Genomic DNA, 20,159 nt, shown 5'->3' with positions numbered 1-20,159 from the left:
TTCATCCCTCCTCGTCTCGGGTTCCGCCTCTCTGATCATGCACCAGCTTGTCAGCGCCCTGTCACTTCTTTCGAACACTTCGCAATAAACGCGGAAATGATGTCGACACAGCACATGTCATGGAACCGTCCTCGTCAAAGCCTTCCAAGTTGTCATCTACGTTGTGGAGGCTCATGAACTATTCCTCTCGCCGATAGAGTCGTTGGAGATTGATCAAGACACTGAGACAGATCAAATGAGCGCTATCTATTCATTCAGTTCTTCAGAAGACATGATGGTGCATGAAAATATGATTATGATAGACGCTTCGCAGTGAACGCGGAAATGACGTCGACGCAGAACATGCCAGTGGAACGGAAGTTGAGGCCAAAGAACGTATCCAGGAGAATTTCATCTGCAAGAATTCCAGTTGAACCAGAGACCAAGAAGTGACACAGAAGATACTCCTCTTGTTTCGTCACCTCTTCAGAAGACATTATAACGGCTCCCGTAAGTAAAACGTCGATACCACCCTCCTCAATTTGACTTGGAATGTTGACAAAGATGTCCTCGCGGAACATGTCGTCGAACGGTTGGCAAAACAGAAGAATGCGCCCAGGAGAGACTTTCATCTGCAAAAACTCGGACATAGAACAAGGGACATCGTCGAGCGAAACTCTTTGTTGTAGCAGTCACGTTACGTGTAAGAGACAAGTTGCTACTGCTTTCAAACACGATACGACGTTGCCACTCTGTAATATATGCGGAACAGTCATCGGATATTAAGTCTTCAGCATGTGCCTTCTCTGGCAGGGTAATGGACGCCAAACTCGTCAATCAAGTTCGGATCCCTGAATCAACTGACTCCACATGTACACCAGAAGTCTGTTCGCTGATGCAAAAACACTGTAACCACTGTGTTTTTGCACAACCAATAAAGGTGAAGGGGATTCGGTGTACCTCTGTGCGTGTCCTTTTAATCTAAGCGCTAACACAGTCTATCGCTATATCTGTTTCGCGTTTATCTTACGTCCTTCGTGTTGAGTTTAAACCGTGGAATCATCTCAGTCATGGGGGGTACATACAGGATGTCCCAGCTAAATGCGATTAATAATTGCCAATAGAGGAAGTAGTTGAATCGTACTTGCGATTGCGGCCTTGATATTGCAAAACTTATCGCGCTATCGGTCTCTGTTTGATAATGCGTGTGTATCTTTGCATTCGAGTTGCAGAAGAACATTTAAAAAATAAATTCTTGCCAACATTTGGAGAGTGTAAACAGTGGATTTAGTTTCTTTTTCAAGAGTGCTTCAAGGCACAAAACTTGCTTTTGGTACATTACGATTTTATCCGGAGCCCCAGTTGAGTATTTGGAATACTTGATGTAAAGTAAAAAAAAAAGTATATACAAGCGTCACAGCTAAATGCGAACATATTTTTTAAATATATATATATATCGCTTTTCGAGCGATGAAATCAGTTGCAATATCGAATGTGAAGCAGGGCCTTCTTTAGGAGGGCATTAGCAAACTCCTAAGTCAATGTCTTAATTAACTTTCAATAATTACCTTTTTAATTATAAAACCTACGGAATTGTCCCATTGAGAACATCTGGTCCCTTCGGTCACCTGATACCGTAGCCGTTCTCAGAACAAAATTCCGTTCGATAGATCGTCCGCAAAAAATTCATGAACAGATTTTTCTTCTTTATTTTGTCGATTGCGCATTTTCGGAGACGCGTCGTTCCTTCGCCCCCAATGTGAGAGGGTGCTGCCGGGTATCGGAACTGCCTTTATCTTGTGTTGCATTTTCTGTTTTCTTTTAACCTTTTCCCGCGACGCAATAGCCGATGGTGTGCTCTTTCGCCCATTCGCATTGGGGATGAAGGAAAGACAGTCTCTGAAGATGCGCAAGGAGCAAAATAAAGAAAAAATTGTGTTCTTTCACGGTTTTTTTGCGGACGATCTATTGAAAGGATTTTTATTCTAAAAGTGGCTGCGGCATCAGATGACCGAAGGGCCACATGTTCTCATTGGGACAACTTCGTAGCTTTTGCAATGAACAAGTTAATTATTGTAAGTTAATTAAGAAATTGCTTTAGGAGTTTGCTAATGCTCTTCTAAGGAGTGCCCTTCAGCATATGCTATATCCCAATTGATTTCATCACGGAAAAAGTGACATATTTCTAAAAAATATGTTCGCATTTATCTGGGACACTCGTATATCTTTGCTTTTATTATTTTACATCAAGTATCCCAAGTACTCAACTGGGATTCCAGGTAAAATCGTAAATGGACCGAAAGTATTTTTTTTTGTCTTGAAGCACTTTCGAAGAAAAGCTAAATTCACTGTTGACAGTCTCAAAATGTTGGTCTCAGAATGTATTTTTTTAATAATTTTCTTCTGCAACTACAATGCAAAGATACGCACGCATTATCAGACAAAGACCGGTAACATGCAAGTTTTGCAATTTCAAGGCAGCAATTGCAATTATGATTCACTTGCTTTTTATATTGTTTCCTCTATTGGCAATCAATAATCGTTCACATCTTGATCTGCTTCGAAGTGTACTGTGTTGTGTGAACGGGAACACGTCAGAAGGTCGCCGTGTCAGTGGCACAAAGACAACCGCGACACACGCACACACATATGCCCTCCCTCCCCTTCCTACCTCTCTCTCTCAACAACAACAACTTTATTTTCAGAAGGAGAGTGGGGTGGTTCATAGCCAGAGGCGATACTCTACCCCATTACTGGTGGGGATGTGGGGAATGAAATACTGAGCCCCTTCACAATGACGATCGGAGTCCGATGGTGCCCAGAAATGTCAAAAGGGCTTTGAGCGCTGATCGTTGCTGGGCTGGATTGGGCCAGGGACCAAGCAATTTCGACAGAGAAGGGGTGAGAGTCCAGCTGACGAAGAGACTCGGAGAGTGCGGTTCGGGAAGGTTGGTAGTGAGGGCAATGAAGAAGAATGTGCTCCAGATCCTCTAGAGCACCACAGTGGCAGCAGGTGGGAGAGTCAACTTGTCTCAAGCGGTAACGCCACTGAGCTGTAGAGGCCACATCGAGTCGCATTCGGTGGATTAACGCAGCATCTTGACGAGAGGTGTTTCGTGGCATGCGGAAATCGAGCGTTGGATCAACTCTGCTCAAATAATATCCTGATCAAGATAGACAGTCCCACAGTATCCCGTTGTACTTCAGAAACCCGCATCTTGAATGAAAAGCATAGGAGATACCCATAGGCATGGAAATAGTCCCACAATATCGTAATTCAGATTGACGGTCCCGTAGTATCCCATTACAGTGTGGAAAACGCGTTTTTAATGGAAAGCCCGGGGAATACGCGTAGACTTGCTTATAGTCCCAGGATATCGTAATCAAGATCAACAGTCCCACAGTATCCCATTACATTGCAGAAACCCGCATAAGTAATGAAAAGCATGGGTAATACCCGTCACATAGGAATAGTCCCACAATATGGTAATCCATATACACAGTCCCACAGTATATCATTACAACCAACTTTTTCAATAAAAGCTTCAGTAATACCTGTAGACATGGAAATAGTCCCACAATATCGCAATCCAGATTGGCAGGCCCACAGTATCTCATTACAGTGCAGAAACCCACGTTTTTAATGAAAACCATGGGTAAAACCCGTAGACATGGGAATAGCCCCACAATACAGTAATGCAGGTTAACTGTCCCACAGTATCCCATTATGGTGCAGAAACCCACATTATTAATAAAATGCATGTGCAATCCTGTACACATGGGAACTGTCCCACAATACAGAAAAAAGTCACGTAGCCCACACATAGTCACTTGGATTAAATTGCATGGAAAGTGGATTAAACTATGTGAAATGCGGATTAATTCAGATGGCAAAGGGATTGAATAGTATAAGGATTAAAATGTACGACAAAAGGATTAATAACGGCGGAAAAAGTTGTAGTCCTCACTGCAGTGTGGAATCCGTCGAGTCTCTTCGGACTAAGGCATGAAACGAAATGGAGAACGGCTGCCTACTGTGTGCTGTCAATTCCTTCCTGCATAGTCTCTTCGAGCGCATCACTATGAGGTGCTCTACAGTGGAGAGGGTTTTAATTTATTTTGCGTGTATACAATTGATATTTAGTTTGGTCGTGACACAAAAGGGAAATCTCGGGATTTTGATTACAAGTTGACACATCTAAGTGGTAGTAAATTATTTTTTTATTGCTTTGGGTTGATTTATTCGTTCATTTTACCAACCGACGGGACGTAGGACATAGAACAATCGAAGAAGATAAGCACAATGGTAGAGGTTTGGGCTTCTTGGTGACTATCCCTGATTGAACAACCAAGTGCCAAAGGAACAAGGACAAGGTATGTAAGACAGCACAAACACTTGCGTTTCCCTTACCTCTCTTGTCTATGTTCCTCTGGGGAATCGTTAGTCACCCATGAAGAAGATACGCATTCGTGACAAGAGGAATATAAAAGGAGAAAGGAACAATATCAGAGCATGCTGCTTCAGAGCCTGTGTGAGGACGTCTTTAACATGTTGGTTTATCTCCCCCAGCAGTGGGGTTCCTAACATTTCACATGCATCACCACCCAACCCAGGTCCCGGCCAACTCTTTCTGACCCTCAGTCTGTTCATGCGTGCGAGTGTAAAAACATCCAACAGAAATAAAATGCGACGGGATACAGACAGTATTTGTACGCTCTTTGCTCTCTGTTACCATGTGCTTCTTCAGGTATCTGGGTTTAGCACATGTGACATAACAGATTTTACACTTGGACAGACTTCTTCATGTGTAGGAGTATGTGGCCTCTGTACTTGCACAGCCTCAATACCAAGTGTCTCGTGGCTACATCTGAAGCCACAGGTTCCTCCTCTGGCTGAACTAGCTCGTGCTCTGCAAGCACTTATTTTGTTCTCTGGCTAGTGTCTGTTCATCCTGTGGCTGAACCAGCACGGCAGAGTTTGCATCTGTAGGGCTGTCGCACCCATGTACGTCTATTCGTAATGCTTCAGGTGTGTGTTCTGTCTCAAGTCTGCAGCACAGACAATGCTTCTGTATGACTTCCCGCCTGTCTGTGTCTACTTGTGATGCTCCAGGCCCGTGCTGTGGGCAAATTCTGCAGAGCACGCATCCCACATGCAAGGGTCCACAGTCATATGTATCTGCTTGTGACACCGTAAATCGTGCTGCGGGTGAACCCTGCAGGACAGCACCTGCACTTGTATGGCTTTTTGCCCATGTGTGTTCAGTTATGGTCGTGAAGATCCGTGTTCTGGTTGAACTTGGCACATAGCACTTGAGCATGGCTTCTCGTCCGCATATGGCGCTGTAGCTTTGTTCCATGGCGGAACTTTAAGTGATAAAGTTTGCACGTGTAGGGTTTCTTGCAAGTGTGTTTTCGCTTGTGACACGACAGACTTATGCTCTGATTTAAGTTTCCAGGACAGATATCGCACTGGTACGGCTTCACGACCTCGTGACTCCACTTGTTATTCCGCACCTTTGTGCTCTTGTTGAATTGATCCTGTAGGTGCCCACTTAGGCTGGACCACAGGGCATGAAGCCGCACACTTGTATGGCTCCTCGTCCACCCTGTGTGTGTTTGTGCTGCTGTTGGTAGTGTCTCTGATTGAACCCTTCGGGACAGAAGTCGCACTGGTATGGTTTTCTCGCCTGTGTGTGTCCGCCTGTGATTCTGTAGATTGTCACTTCAGCTGAACTCCACAGGGCAGATATTTCACCTGCATTGTTTCTCACCCATGTGTGTCTGCTTGTGACACTTTAGGCGACCGCTCTGGCTGAAAAACCTCAGGGCAGAGATCGCACTTGTGGGACTTCTTGTCTGTGTGTGCCCGCTTGTGGTACAACAGGCTTGTGGCTGAACTCTCTAGGACAGAGATCGCATTTGTATGCCTTCTCGCCCGCGTGTGCCGCTTTACGTGCTCTCTCTGGCTGAACTCCGCAGGGTAGACGTCGCTCTTGTACGGTTTCTCACCAGTATGTGTGCGCTTGCGATTCTGCAGGTGACCACTCCGGCAGAACTCTGCAGGTCAGATAGAGCACTTGTATGGCTTCTCGCGTGTGTGTCCGCTTGTGATCCTGTAGGTGCCCTCTCTGTTTGAACTCTGCAGGGCAGACATCACATTTGTATGGCTTCTCGCCCGTGTGTGTCCGCTTGTGATCCTGTAGGGTCGATCCCTGGCTGAACACTGCAGTGCAGATATCGCACTTGTATGGCTTCTCGCCTGTGTGTATCCGCTTGTGACACTTTAGGAGCCCACTCCGTCTGAACTCCGCAGAGCAGACGTCACACTTGTATGGCTTCTCACCTGTGTGTGACCGCTTGTGATCCTGTAGGGTCGCGCTATGACCAAACTGAGCCGGGCAGAGATCGCATTTGTATGGCTTCTCGCCTGTGTGTGTCCGCTTGTGCCGCTGTACGTGCTCTTTCCGGGTGAACTCTGCAGGGCAGACGTCACACTTGTATGGTTTCTCACCCGTGTGTGTGTGCTTGTGATTCTGCAGGTGACCACTCCGGCTGAACTCCGCAGGGCAGACATCGCACTTGTATGGCTTCTCGCCTGTGTGTATCCGCTTGTGACACTGCAGGAGGTCACTCCGTCTGAACTCTGCAGAGCAGACGTCGCACTTTGTACGGCTTCTCACCTGTGTGTGTCTGCTTGTGATCCTGTAGATGCCCTCTGTGACTGAACTCCGCAGGGCAGACGTCACACTTGTATGGCTTCTCGCCCGTGTGTATCCGCTTGTGATCCTGTAGGGTGGCGCTATGACCAAACTGAGCTGGGCAGAGATCGCATTTGTATGGCTTCTCACCTGTGTGTGTCCGCTTGTGCCGCTGTACGTGCTCTTTTTGGGTGAACTCCGCAGGGCAGACGTCGCACTTGTATGGTTTCTCACCCGTGCTTGTGATTCTGCAGGTGCCCACTCCGGCTGAACTCCACAGGGCAGACATCGCACTTGTATGGCTTCTCGCCTGTGTGTATCCGCTTGTGACACTGCAGGAGGTCACTCCGTCTAAACTCTGCAGAGCAGACGTCGCACTTGTACGGCTTCTCACCTGTGTGTGTCCGCTTGTGATCCTGTAGGTGCCCTCTCTGACTGAACTCCGCATGGCAGACATCGCAGTTGTATGGCTTCTCGCCCGTGTGTGTCCGCTAGTGATCCTGTAGGGTCGTGCTCTGGCCAAACCTAGCAGGGCAGACATCGCACTTGTATGGCTTCTCGCCCGTGTGTGCGTGCTTGTGATTCTGCAGGTGACCACTCAGGCTGAACTCCTCAGAGCAGACATCGCACCTGTATGGTTTCTCGCCCGTGTCTGTCTGCTTGTGACGCTGTAGACTCCCGCCGCTCTGGATGAACTTTGCCGGGCAGGTGTCGCACATGTATGGCTTTTCGTCACTGTGTGCTCGCTTGCGACGTCGCGGATGCGCAATCTGCCTAAATTTCGCCGGGCAGAGGTCGCTCCTGTGCAACTTCTTCACCGTATGTGTTCGACTGTGACTCCACAGGCTCCTGCTCTGGCGGAGCTGTGCAGGACAAAGATCGGAGATGCATGACTTCCCTTCGGTATGCTTTGACGCGTGGCTCTCGTCACTCCGAGACTGTAAGGATGCAGGGGGACAGATGTCAAGCAAAGAACCTTCCTCTCCCATCTGAACATCCGATGGAATAGCTAGACATATTTCAGACTCATTGTGACACTGTGGATACATGTGGTGTCTCGGGCTGTCTTTCGACATGTATGCAAGTGCACATAACTTCCTCTGGCCTGGAAGACGCACAGTGGATCGATCGTTTGTAGTGGCTAGTAGAGTGTTGTGGAATTGTGGTTCAACGGTTATTGTGCTGACCTTCAACTGTGCCTTTGAAGAAGTACATCCTGAAGGTTTGTGGTCACAAGTGCCTCTGGGCTGGTTGTTCACGTGGAGCAAAGCAGTGGTTTCTCTTGTTCCTGAAATTTTGTAAGTCACGCGTCAAAAGGACATACAAATACAGGCACATCTCTGATTGATGATTTTGTGAAAAGATTGATGGAGCCGCACTTGCTGTCACACTGTTCGCGTCAGACTCTGTAAATGATCCCCCTTGTGTACTATTCATGCCCAAAATTCAAAACGGCTGGAATTGATCAAAGTGGTCTAAGTTAACCAACAGATGAATTTCCTGGCTTTCTTAGGTGTGTCGAAGGAGCCGCTCAAAAGTTGCTACCTAAGCTGATGAAACTTCACTTCGCAACTTCACAGTAAACATCCGTCTTTGACTACCATACCTACTCTTCTGGAAACATTGTGGGTAATTTTTAAGTAGCAACGCTAACCCATGCACTTCATGCTGTTGCTTCATGTGATGAGAAAAAGTCACGATTTTAAGAAAAATCCTCCAACCCTGCAAGCTATACCGAGGATTTCGCACCCTTCTCTCCTGCTGCCATTTCCCGGACTGCTAAAATCTTCCACTGGGAAGGTCTTATCATTTCTTATCTTTTCATTACTGCTGGTGTGAAACAGGTCCCGCGATGTGTCTTTGCCTCAGGCCGGGCCCGCACACCCCTAGCACCTGCCCTGCTGTAGGTCCACCTACTTTTTGAGCTTTCTGGCCAATCCCTAGCCAAAATACAGCTCGCATTAATCCCAGGCTATCCAAGATACGAGGGTTGATGAAAAAAATTCCTGGACTAGCCCTATAAAGATGCAACCCGATCGTTTATTCAAATTTCTGCCCTATTCCCTTCAAAGTAGGCTCCTTGGGCGCCTACACATGGCTCCCAGCGCCGCTGCCATTGTCGGAACATCTCCTGGAAGTGTCGTTCTTCCAGCTGCTGAAGCGCCTTCTGCTATTCCACGTGGAACATCTGGACTTGGTCAGATCCACGGCACTTCAGCTTAGGGAACAGGAGGACGTCGCAGGGGGCCAAGTCCAGCGAATAAGGGGAAGGGGAGCAACGATCATGCCGTTACGTGCACGGAACTCGCGTGTTTTCAATGACGTGTGTGAGGGAGCATTGTCGTGGTGGAGCACCCAATTTTGTTCACGGCACAGTTCTGGACGTTTTCGCCTAAGTCCTTCCTCAGGCGACTCAAAATTTTGCAGTACAGTACTTCAAAGTTAACAGTATGGCAAGCAAGGACGTATTCTTGGCGCACAATACCGCGAATGTCGAAGAGAACGAAGAAAATGCAACACTTTCCGCCGTGCGGCTCGCGGTCTTCCTGACCGTTCATCATCGTCCAATGAATTCATGCCACTTCGAAAACGTGCTTGCCCCTCAAAACAGGTTGTCCGGCTCAGTGATTCATCGCTATAGGCCTGCCGAATCATCTCAAACGTTTCCGTAGCAGATTTCTCAAGTTTAACACAAAACTTGTTTGTTCTCTGTTCATGTTTGATGCTCATGATGAAACTGCAGACGGGGTCCTGCGTGTTACCAAAAAATTGGTAATAACTCTGGTAACAGAGTAGATCGGGATGCACGTCACGTTAAGGATTGCTGTTCGTGCTTGTCGTCGCCATGCAACAGACCAGTTATTCCTTCCTCAACTTCTACTACTTTGTACTTCAGCTTACCTTAGTATTTCTGTACAAGCGGTGGACATTTCAGAGCTTCATTCTGAGCTTGATTATCATCATCATTCTACGAGTTTTCATAGGAGCTATTGTTGTCGTCTGCTACGGTAGTCGTACATACGCTTCTGCGCGTTCAGAATTCAAATTTCCATCGTCCAATCGTGATTCAGGTCTCGCTTGCCGATTAGTAGCGCTCCTAGCGGATGGAGCGGACGGGCTCCTCATAGGGGTAGCCGATTATGACATGGTCGTTATGATCTTGTAGGTGATGGTGGCACCACGCGGCACGCTGATTGGTCAGGGCCACATCTCCCATCGTACCCTTCTGCTGCCCTATGCCGGTCAGCAATAAAAGCACTCTGGGAATTTTTTGGTGAACCCTCGTATATATCACCTGTATTCACTGGATGCATTTGTGTATTATGGTGTCTTGGATCGTGTTGTACTGCTTCTCGACACAAGCATCGGTCTACGAACAGCCAGTCCGATTTCAAACTGAAGTGTTGTCTTGAATTCTGGCTCGATGAACATGTTCGACGTCATCAGCGGTGAGAAGAAAATGGGATTAATGAAGCAGCAGCATTTAATGTTTGACGTGCAGCAGGCAAGGCCATGATGTCTAACAGATTGTGCGCAAGTATGTGACAGTTGTTCGTTGTTGGGAATAGGCTGTGTCGATATGTGTGTTTTGGAAGGTCGAACTTTGTTGCAGTGTGCCAGGAAGCACTGCGCAATGAACTCAGTACCCTCAATGTATGTAAATGCGTCAACTTGCCGATTGTGTCAGTATAATGACTCAAATAAATTTATGTTAATTACAACACTTTTCACAGTTGTTTCGGATAACAGATAACCAGATCGGATTTGGATAACCAGATAACATCACGCTTATGACCAGGGATCGACAAAGTAACCCATGCACTGCTCTCAAGTTTGATGAGGAAAACTTACACACTCGCTTGACGTAACAATGAAACAAAATGTAATATGACGTTTCGGATGCCTGTTCGGGTATGATCATCAGAATGAAACGAGAAACAGTATGCCATCCGAGTTCTACTTATAGCTTAGTCATGACCTTGTAGAAATCAGGTAGTGGCCCTTTGTGACTGTTACATGCATTATCATTACGGTGAATGTGCAAAGATTCCAAAAATTTTCTTACACCCCATCTATGCTCGTGTGCCACGGTCTTTGCATTGTGAAAGTCAAGAGAATGACCTGTTTTTTTTTTTTTTTTTTCGAATACTGTTAGTCCCAAGTGGGACCGTTACAGGGGGGTTCAACACTACCACAATCACCAATCATAACACTAGTCATAAACAAAAGAACTAACAAACCAAATAATCTCATCGGGGAACCACAATACATAGTAGCGCTAACATTAGCATAACATTATATTAAATCAGTATTGCTCAGGGCTTCAATGAAGAGAGATTCATTTTGCACAGATATTATATGTTCAGGTAATGCATTCAAGATTGTGATTGTGTGTGGGAAATATGAATATTTGAACAAGTCTACCCTTGCTTGCGTTTTTTGATCGTGCTCGACAAGTTCTGCGCCGTGATTCACTGCCGGTGGTTTTGATATGTGTTGCTGATGTTCTTTCAGTCTCGTGACTTACTTTCTTCCAGATTCTCCCATGTAGCAGGCACTGCATTGTTCACATTCCAACCTGTATACAACCCCAGATTCTTCCATGTGGGGGCACAGGGTCTCTGGGGTGACATAAAATATTATACAGTGTTTTGATGGGTTTAAAGGCTGTGTGTATGCCAAGTGGTTTTAAAATTCTGCAGTTTGAAGCACTCGCCAAGCAAGAGAAACCGAACGTAAGCTATCAAGTGACATCCTCACCAAGAACCATTACGCTGTCGACTTCGTCAAAAGTACCATTTCTAGGACGTCTGATGATCACGAGAAGAACCCCACTCCTGAAAACATTGTATGCATTCTTTATGTTGGGGGCCTATCAGAAGCTGTGCAAAGAATTTCAAAACCACTTGGCATACACACAGCCTTTAAACCCATCAAAACACTGTATAATATTTTATGTCACCCCAAAGACCCTGTGCCCCACATGGAAGAATCTGGTGTTGTACAATGCACCCAAGCAGCACAATGTACTGAAAGTCGAGTGCAATAGGGGTGGACGGTATGTGTCTTATCAATGTTCCTTACTTTCAGGAGTCTGTTCAAGGCCTTCCACCTACTTGCCCACCCCTATTGCGCTCCACTTTCAGTACATTGTGCTGCTTGGGCAGTGCCTGCTACGTGAGAGAAACTGGAAGAAAGAATGCCACGAGACTGAAAGAACATCAGCAACAGATATCAAAACCACCGGCAGTGAATCACCGCACAGAAATTGTCGAGCACGTGCTACAAACCGGTCATTCTTTTGACTTTCACAATGCAAAGACCACGGCAGGGCCACTACCTGATTGCTACAAGGTCATGACTAAGCTATAAGTAGAACTCGAATGACGTACTGTTTCTTGTTTCATTCTGATGATGATGCCCGAACAGGCATCCGAAACGTCATATTACATTTTGTTTCATTGTTACGTCAAGCCAGCGTGTGTAAGTTTTCCTCATGGTCTCCCCTGGCTTTTGATCTATCTTCAATCTGAAGTGTTATGTTACCCGGAGAGTGCGCTAATATGCGGCATCATCGAGCACATTTATACGCTTCTACCATGTTCACGTGAGTGCGTGGCCTGTGGCTCAACTCATGCTTTATTTATCTAGATGCCGAGCTATGGATACGACCGACTCATGCTATGGCCGAACTCGGCAGCACGTCCCAGCTTGTGCCGAAGCTTTCCGCTCTGGATGAATGCTGCAGGGCACACGTCGCACTTGTACGGCTTTTCACTCGTGTGTGTCCACTTGCGATTCTGTAGGTCCACATTTTGGCTGAACTCCGCAGGGCAGATATTGCACTTGTATGGCTTCTCGCCCGTATGTGTCCGCTAGTGCTGCTGTAGGTTCCCACTGTAGCTGAACTCTGCAGGGCACATATGACATTTGTATGGCTTCTCACCTGTGTGCGTCTGCTTGTGACGATGTAGGTTTGTGCTATGGATGAACTCCATAGGGCAGACGTTGCACTTGTATGGCTTCTCGCCTGTGTGTCTGCATGTGATGCTGTACATTTATGCTCTCGCTGAACTCTGCAGGGCAGGCATTGCACTTCTATGGCTTCTCTTCTGTGTGCGTGCGCTTGTGACCCCGTAGATGGCCGCTCCGGCTGAACTCTGCAGGGCAGACATCGCACTTGTATGGCTTCTCGCCCGTGTGTCTCCGCTTGTGATGCTGTAGATAGCTGCTCCGGGTGAACTCTGCAGGGCAGACATCGCACTTGTATGGCTTCTCGCCTGTGTGTGTCTGCGTGTGATGCTGTACATTTATGCTCTCGCTGAACTCTGCAGGGCAGGCATTGCACTTCTATGGCTTCTCTTCTGTGTGCGTGCGCTTGTGACCCCGTAGATGGCCGCTCCGGCTGAACTCTGCAGGGCAGACATCGCACTTGTATGGCTTCTCGCCCGTGTGTGTCTGCTTGTGACGTTTTAGGTCGCTGCTCCGGCTGAACTCTGCAGGGCAGACATTGCACTTATATGGCTTTTCGCCCGTGTGTGTCTGCTTGTGACGCTGTAGGTGGCCGCCCAATCTGAACTGCGCAGGGCATACATCGCACTTGTATGGCTTCTCTCCTGTGTGCGTGCGCATGTGACCCTGTAGATTCCCGCTCTGACTGAACCCTGCATGGCAGACATCGCACTTGTATGGCTTCTCACCCGTGTGTGTCTGCCTGTGACATTGTAGGTGGCCGCTCCGGCAGAACTTTGCAGGGCAGACATCGCACTTGTATGGCTTCTCGCCCGTGTGTCTCCGCTTGTGATGCTGTAGATAGCTGCTCCGGGTGAACTCTGCAGGGCAGACATCGCACTTGTATGGCTTCTCTCCTGTGTGCGTGCGCATGTGACCCTGTAGATGGCCGCCCTGCCTAAATTCTGCAGGACAGAAATTGCACTTGTATGGCTTCTCACCCGTGTGCGTCCGCTTGTGCTGCTGTAGATTCCCGCTTACACTGAACTCTGCAGGACAGAGATTGCACTTGTATGGCTTCTCGCCCATGTGTGTCCGCCAGTGATACTTCAGTTGGGCACTCTGGGTGAACTGTGCAGGGCAGAGATGGCATTTGTATGGCTTCTCACCCGTGTGTGTCTGCTTGTGACGTTTTAGGTGGCTGCTCCGGCTGAACTCTGCAGGGCAGACATCGCACTTATATGGCTTTTCGCCCGTGTGTGTCTGCTTGTGACGCTGTAGGTGGCCGCCCAATCTGAACTGCGCAGGGCATACATCGCACTTGTACGGCTTCTCTCCTGTGTGCGTGCGCATGTGACCCTGTAGATTCCCGCTCTGACTGAACCTTGCAGGGCAGACATCGCACTTGTATGGCTTCTCACCCGTGTGTGTCTGCCTGTGACGTTGTAGGAGGCCGCTCCGGCTGAACTCTGCAGGACAGAAATTGCACTTGTATGGCTTCTCACCCGCGTGTGTCCGCTTGTGCTGCTGTAGATTCCCGCTTACGCTGAACTCTGCAGGACAGAGATTGCACTTGTATGGCTTCTCGTCCTTGTGTGTCCGCCAGTGATACTTCAGTTGGGCACTCCGGGTGAACTGTGCAGGGCAGACATGGCATTTGTATGGCTTCTCACCCGTGCACGCTCGCTTACGAAGGCGCAACTGGTGCACAATCCGGTTGAACTTTGCGATGTGCTGGTCACTCGACCGCGAGAATGCAGGAAGAGAGGAGGAACAGATGACACACCCAGTACCCTCCTCTTGCATTTCAGCAGCCAGTGGAGGAACAGTGGGACACATTTCAGACTCATTCTGACACTGTGCAAACGTGTGGTGTTTCCGGCTGTCTTTCGACGCGTACACAAGTGCACATGGCTCGCTTTGGTCTTGAAGCCGTTCAGTGGCTCGACCGTTTGTAATGACTCGTGAAGTGCTGTCAAATTGTGGTTCAACGGTTATTGCGCTGATCTTGAACGGTGTCTCTGAAAAAGTGCAACCTGATGATTCTTCATCGCAAATGCCTCTGGGCTGGTCCTTTACGTGGAGCGAAGCAGCGGTTTCTCTTGCTCCTGAAATTTCGGAAATGGGACATTTAGAGGCCTTATCAGCACGGGCGCATCTCTAATTCACAACTATTGGAAAAACCTTATGGTATCGCGTTTGCGGTCAAGCTATGCGCGTCCGCCTCAGCAAATAATCCTCCTTGTGACTCCCTCCGGTATTTTCTGTGAGGTAAAGTGAGGTGAGGAAAAACATCTGGGATGAAAACTGAGGTGAAGGCAAAGATCGTGAGGGCATTTGCCCATCTCTGCCTGTATTCACTGGGGCGCTGCCATTTTGGGGAAACAAGGGTTGGATCACGTTGAAGAGGATATTCCCAGACAACGTGCCAACATAACAGATTCTGCGTCCCCTATTATCAGCGACATGTGGATGTAGGCCGGCATGTCGGGAAGACGCGGAACAGCAGAAGCCGGCAGGAGTGTTTGCTAGCAGAAATGACTGGCCGCAGAACCAAGTGTAGGAACAGACTCCAGGTATCACAGAAATCCTGGTATTACATCTATTTTAAGTACAAGACAGAATATAAGGTTGAATCAAGAACGAGCAAGAGTGTGTACGTGAATAAAAGTCTGTTATCAAATGCAAATATTTGGCCATCAATTGCTTTTTTTCTTGCTATTTGCTCACAGACGCTGTCTTTCCTATAGGTGTAACGACGACGACACGATCTTTTCGCGTAAACATCGACGCCGAAGTGCAACTTAAACGTTATTTGCAAGGTAGTTGCAACAGAATGTAACGTAAAGGGACGGCCTCATACCCCCTGCCCATCTGATAAAGTGGATTGCACTTTGTTCAAGATGGGATACCGCAAGTTTACCCGACAAAGCACGTCACAGCTATTGATAACCGAATAAATTGATAATAATAATAATAATTAATAACCAAATTAAAGTGATAAAGATTGCAGAGCATGGCACGATCTGCATTGGCAACAATGAGAATGGCGACGTTGCCCTGCGGGAAAGCCTGTGACAGGATACAGAAATCGTCCGCTTTTGTGCGTGTCCACTTTCAGAAACGACTGGGGACCACGCGGCGCCTCCTGTACATTCTCACTCGGCTTTCATGCGAAGAACATTCTAAGAAACGGCCGACACGGTCGTTTTGAACAGCTACATAAATCCTCAGAGACAATTTAAAAGTCGCAGGACGACCTCCTCTCCTCCTTCACAAATCTGAAGTCGACGGCCAACGGCGCGCACAGTCCGATTACAGCTCCGACCAACGATTACACTCCCCTTTGCAAACTGATCATGTTTCGGAATGAACTGTCGCTGATGACGTACATCGAGAAGGAGTGAGTGTTTATTTAAAAACCGTATTAAATACTCCCTCTCCTAACATTTCTCACACATCACTTCACACTTCTTACACCACATCACCACACACTCCTTACGTTTCCCATGCATCACCACCGAACCAACCTCCAATGTAACCCTTTTTGAGCCTCAGTCTGTTCATGCGTGCGACTTTTAAAATATCCAATAGAAACAGAATGTGATGGGATAGAGACAGCATCTGTACAGCATTTACACTCTGTGCATTACCACGTGCTTCTTCGTGTCTCCATGTTGGGGACATGTGACTGATGAAAACTGTCACTTAAACCAAAATTTGTCCGTCGTAAAAAAGGGTCAGAACGAGATGTAAATCTTACGCAGAATTACGGTGCCACTAGTATTTTGCGAGTACGCTGTACGGATGGGCATATTTTTGATGATTACGAGCGCGCTGGGCCGCCCACCCAACACAATCACCCATGGAGCGCACCCGCTGCCGCAAAGCATTGGGGGAGAATCTGAGGAGCGAGTGACGTCAAATATCTCTCGAGCTCCACATGCGGCTGCCAGGTGAACGGATGAACACGGCGAATTCCGAATAAAGCCTGAAGATGTTCGATTCGTCGACAATATGTCTGTGCACTACTTGTCTCGTTTCACCCGCCTGCAAGCAGGCATAGACGGATTCGCGGCGAGAATAAGATTCCTGTATTTCGCAAACAACTGAAATATGACAGTCATCAAAAAAGTCAGACATCGGCGAAACCTGAACTTCGCATCTCTCGATTACCATTCGAGCGCCGATGGCCAATACGGCAACGAAAACAACCACAGACTGGTGAGGCAAACAGCTTTGCAGATTATTTTCGCTTCCGTCTTCCTTTAATTGGACATACCCTTTCATGCATATGAGTATGTGGTCTCTGTACTTGTACGGTTTCAATGCCAGGCCGTCCCCTACCTTTCTGAATAAGAATAAGAATATGTTCACGCACTGCCAGCAGCCATTTTGTTGTCCAGCTGGTGCCTGTTCATCCTGTGGCTGAACTCTGCAGGACAGCGGTTCCATTCGTAGAGCTTCACACCTATGTACATCCACTTGTAACACGGCAGGTTTGTGCTCTGCAGTAAGTTTGCGGAACAGAGAACGCTCCTGTGTGGCTTTGCGCCTGTGTCTCTGTGGCTGAATTCTGCAGGACACACATCCCACTTCTAGATGTACTCAGTTGCATTTGTCTGCTTGTGACCCCACAATTTGTCCTGTGGGGGAACCCTGCAATACAGTACACGCATGGCTTCTCTGTCATGTGTGTCCACTTACGGTCATACAGATTCGTGTTCTTGTTGAATTCTGTGCGGTAGACACTGCACTTTAATTTCACTTATTTAACCCTTAAAGGCCCGCACTTGTGTCTGGCTTCTCGGCCGCGTGTGGCGCTTTAAGTTCGTGTGATGCTGGACTTTGAAAGAGAGTTCGCACTTGCAGGGCTTCCTGCACGTGTTTTTGCTCGTGATGCCGCACTCGTGCCCTGGTTGCAGGGCAGATATCACACTGGTACAGCCTCGTGTCTCCACTTGTGATTCTGCGGCCTTTGTGCTTTTATTGAACACGGAAGAGCAGAGTTCACATATGTGTGGCTTCTCACTCGCATGTATCCCTTTTGTGATAGGACCATAGCTCAGCATTTGGAGCTGTGGAACTCATGATAACAATCACCTGATAGGCTGTAAGCTCATGCATGAGCGACTAACATGTATGTCCACATGGCTCGATAGCTAGGCACAGCTCGATCATGCCGTACAGTGCACTCACCATGTAACGTCGCGCTTTTGAGCAAAAATCGGAAAACTCTTGCTTTGGTCATAGGTGTGATGTTAACCTTTGAGCGTGCTAATATGTGGCATCGAGCTCAGCGATATTCCATGTCGATTTTCAGGTAAGTTCGTAGCCTGCGGCTGAGCGATGGGCCTTATTTATAAGTCTATTGTGATTGTGACTTCTGTGGCCCAAAATGCCGAGACATAAATACAACAGGCTCGTGCAATGGTTTTTTGCCCGTGCGTGTTCGCTTGTGATGCTGCAGGTGCCCACTCAGGCTGAACCACAGGGCACACACCTCACTTGTATGGCTTTTTGCCCACATGTGTGTGTGCATTTATGCTCTTGTAGGTTCCTTCTCTCACTGAACTCCGCAGGGCACAGCTCACACGTGTATGGCCTTTCGCCCGTATATCTTCACTTGTGACCCTGCAGGTGCTGACTCCGTCTGTACTCTGCACAGCAAACATCACATTTGTCTGGCTTCTCGCCCATGTGTGTTCGTTTGTGATGCTGTAGGATTGCGTTCTCGCTGAGGACCTCAACGCAGACATTGCACTTGCATGGCTTCTTCTCTGTGTGTGTCCGCTTATGACTCTCTAAGCTGTCCCTTCAGAGATCAGGGCTTCTCGCTTGTGTGTCAGCTTGTGATATGACAGGCTCGAGTTATGAACGAATTCCGCAGGACAGAGATCGCACTTGTACAGCTCACCCGTGTGTATCCGTTTGTGCTGTCGTAGGTTACTGCTCTGGCTGAACTCCGCATGGCAGACATCGCACTTGTATGGCTTCTCGCCCGTGTGTGTCCGCTTGTGATCCTGTAGGGTCGCGCTCTGACCGAACTGAGCAGGGCAGAGATCGCACTTGTATGGCTTCTCGCCCGTGTGTGTCCGCTTGTGCCGCTGTAGGCACCCTCTGTAACGGAACTTAGCAAGGCAGACATCGCACTTGTATGGCTTCTCACCCGTATGTGTCCGTTTGTGACACTGTAGGTGCCCTCTGTCATTGAACTCCGCAGGACAGACATGGCACTTGTATGGCTTCTCGCCCGTGTGTGTCCGCTTGTGTTGCTGCAGGTTCCCATTCCGGCTAAACTCCGCAGGGCAGACATCGCACTTGTATGGTTTCTCGCCGGTGTGTGTCCGCTTGTGATTATGTAGCGTCGCACTCCGGCTGAACTCGGCATGGCAGACGTCGCACTTGTATGGCTTCTCGCCCGTGTGTGTTCGCCTGTGCTGCTGTAGATTCCCGCTCTGCCTGAACTCAGCATGGCAGACATCACACTTGTATGGCTTCTCACCCGTGTGTGTTCGCTTGTGCCGCTGCAGTTTCCCGCTCCGACTGAACTCCGCAGGGCAGACGTCACACTTGTATGGTTTCTCGCCCGTGTGTGTTCGCTTGTGGTTCAGCAGGTGAGAACTCCGTTTGAATTCCGCAGGGCAGATATCGCACTTGTAAGGCTTTTTGCCAGTATGTGCTTGGTTGTGAAGCCGCTGGTGCGCAATCCCACTGAATTTCGCAGAGCAGAGATCACTCTTGTGCGGCTTCTCGCCCACAAGCATTTGACTGTGACAACACAGCCTCCTGCTCTGGTGGAACTGAGCAGAAGAGAGATCAGATTTGCATGACGTCTCGATAGTATGCTTTGACACGTGGCTCTTGTCGCTCCCAGATCGCGAGATTATAGGGGGACAGACGTCATACTTAAAGCACTCATCTCCCATCTCAGCATCCAGCGGAGTAGCTGGACACATTTCAGACTCATTGTAACACTGTGCGCACATGTCGTGTCTCGGGCTGTCTTTTGACATGTATTCAAGCGCACATAGCTTGCTCTGGCCTGGAAGACGCCCAGTGGGTCGATCGCTTGTAGTGACTAGTGGAGTGTTGTCGAATTGTGGTTCAACCGTTATTTTGCAGATCTTGAACTGTGCCTTTGAAGAAGTACATCCTGAAGGTTCGTGATCACAAGTGCCTCTGGGCTGGTCGTTCACGTGGAGCAAAGCAGCGGTTTCTCTCGCTCCTGAAATTTTGGAAATCGCGTATTTAGAGGGCATACCAGTACAGGCACATCTCTGAATTACGATTTTTTGAACAAGTTGATGGCGCTGCGTATGCAGACACGCTGCTCACGTCAGACTTTGCAGATAATCACCCGTTTGTACTATTCATGCTCTAAGTTCAAAGCAGCTCTCACCTGCCTGGTATATGAGCTATGGTGTCAGACCTTCAGACGGAAGGCCGAGAGATCAATTCAGGACAGTCACAGCTTCTTGTTTCAATCCTTTCCTTGGGCGAGTATTTATTTTTATTTTGTGGTCC

General features: G+C 48.0%; 2 protein-coding genes across 3 annotated transcripts in view; both read right to left on the bottom strand.

The window, feature by feature from the left end:
* Positions 1-2,353: 2,353 nt before the first annotated feature.
* LOC135400426 (zinc finger protein 431-like) lies at positions 2,354-12,739 on the bottom strand. Its single transcript, XM_064632261.1, has 6 exons — positions 12,628-12,739; positions 11,209-11,259; positions 7,220-7,968; positions 7,075-7,171; positions 6,663-7,012; positions 2,354-6,599 (listed from the first exon to the last, which is right to left on the bottom strand). The coding sequence occupies exons 1-6, from the start codon at positions 12,737-12,739 to the stop codon at positions 5,988-5,990; spliced, it is 1,971 nt and encodes a 656-aa protein (XP_064488331.1). The 3' UTR covers positions 2,354-5,987.
* LOC135400196 (zinc finger protein 271-like) overlaps positions 12,294-20,159 on the bottom strand; it is a 30,375-nt gene continuing 22,509 nt past the window's right edge. For both annotated transcript variants that reach the window (XM_064631946.1, XM_064631945.1), the window contains exons 8-9: positions 18,802-19,860; positions 12,294-14,740 (exon numbers count right to left, since the gene is read on the bottom strand). In XM_064631946.1, coding sequence (XP_064488016.1) covers positions 13,032-14,740; positions 18,802-19,860 — 2,768 coding nt within the window. In that variant the 3' untranslated portion in view covers positions 12,294-13,031. The remainder of the gene's footprint in view (positions 14,741-18,801; positions 19,861-20,159) is intronic.

This window comes from Ornithodoros turicata, chromosome 7 (genome assembly GCF_037126465.1).
Source record: "Ornithodoros turicata isolate Travis chromosome 7, ASM3712646v1, whole genome shotgun sequence".
NCBI classification, from domain to species: domain Eukaryota; kingdom Metazoa; phylum Arthropoda; class Arachnida; order Ixodida; family Argasidae; genus Ornithodoros; species Ornithodoros turicata.
The sequence above is the reverse complement of the archived record's forward strand: the minus strand, read 5'-3'. Positions and strand labels throughout refer to the sequence as shown.

Coding starts and splice junctions, on each gene's coding strand:
- LOC135400426 (XM_064632261.1), bottom strand. CDS start 12,739: ATGTACAGCATCACATGCAGACACACAGGCGAGAAGCCATACAAGTGC. Junction 7,969..11,208: donor ATGGGAGAATCTGGAAGAAA/GTAAGTCACGAG, acceptor ACAAAATTTCAG/GAACAAGAGAAACCACTGCT. Junction 7,172..7,219: donor AGAAGCCATACAAGTGCGAT/GTCTGCCCTGCT, acceptor CAGGATCACTAG/CGGACACACACGGGCGAGAA.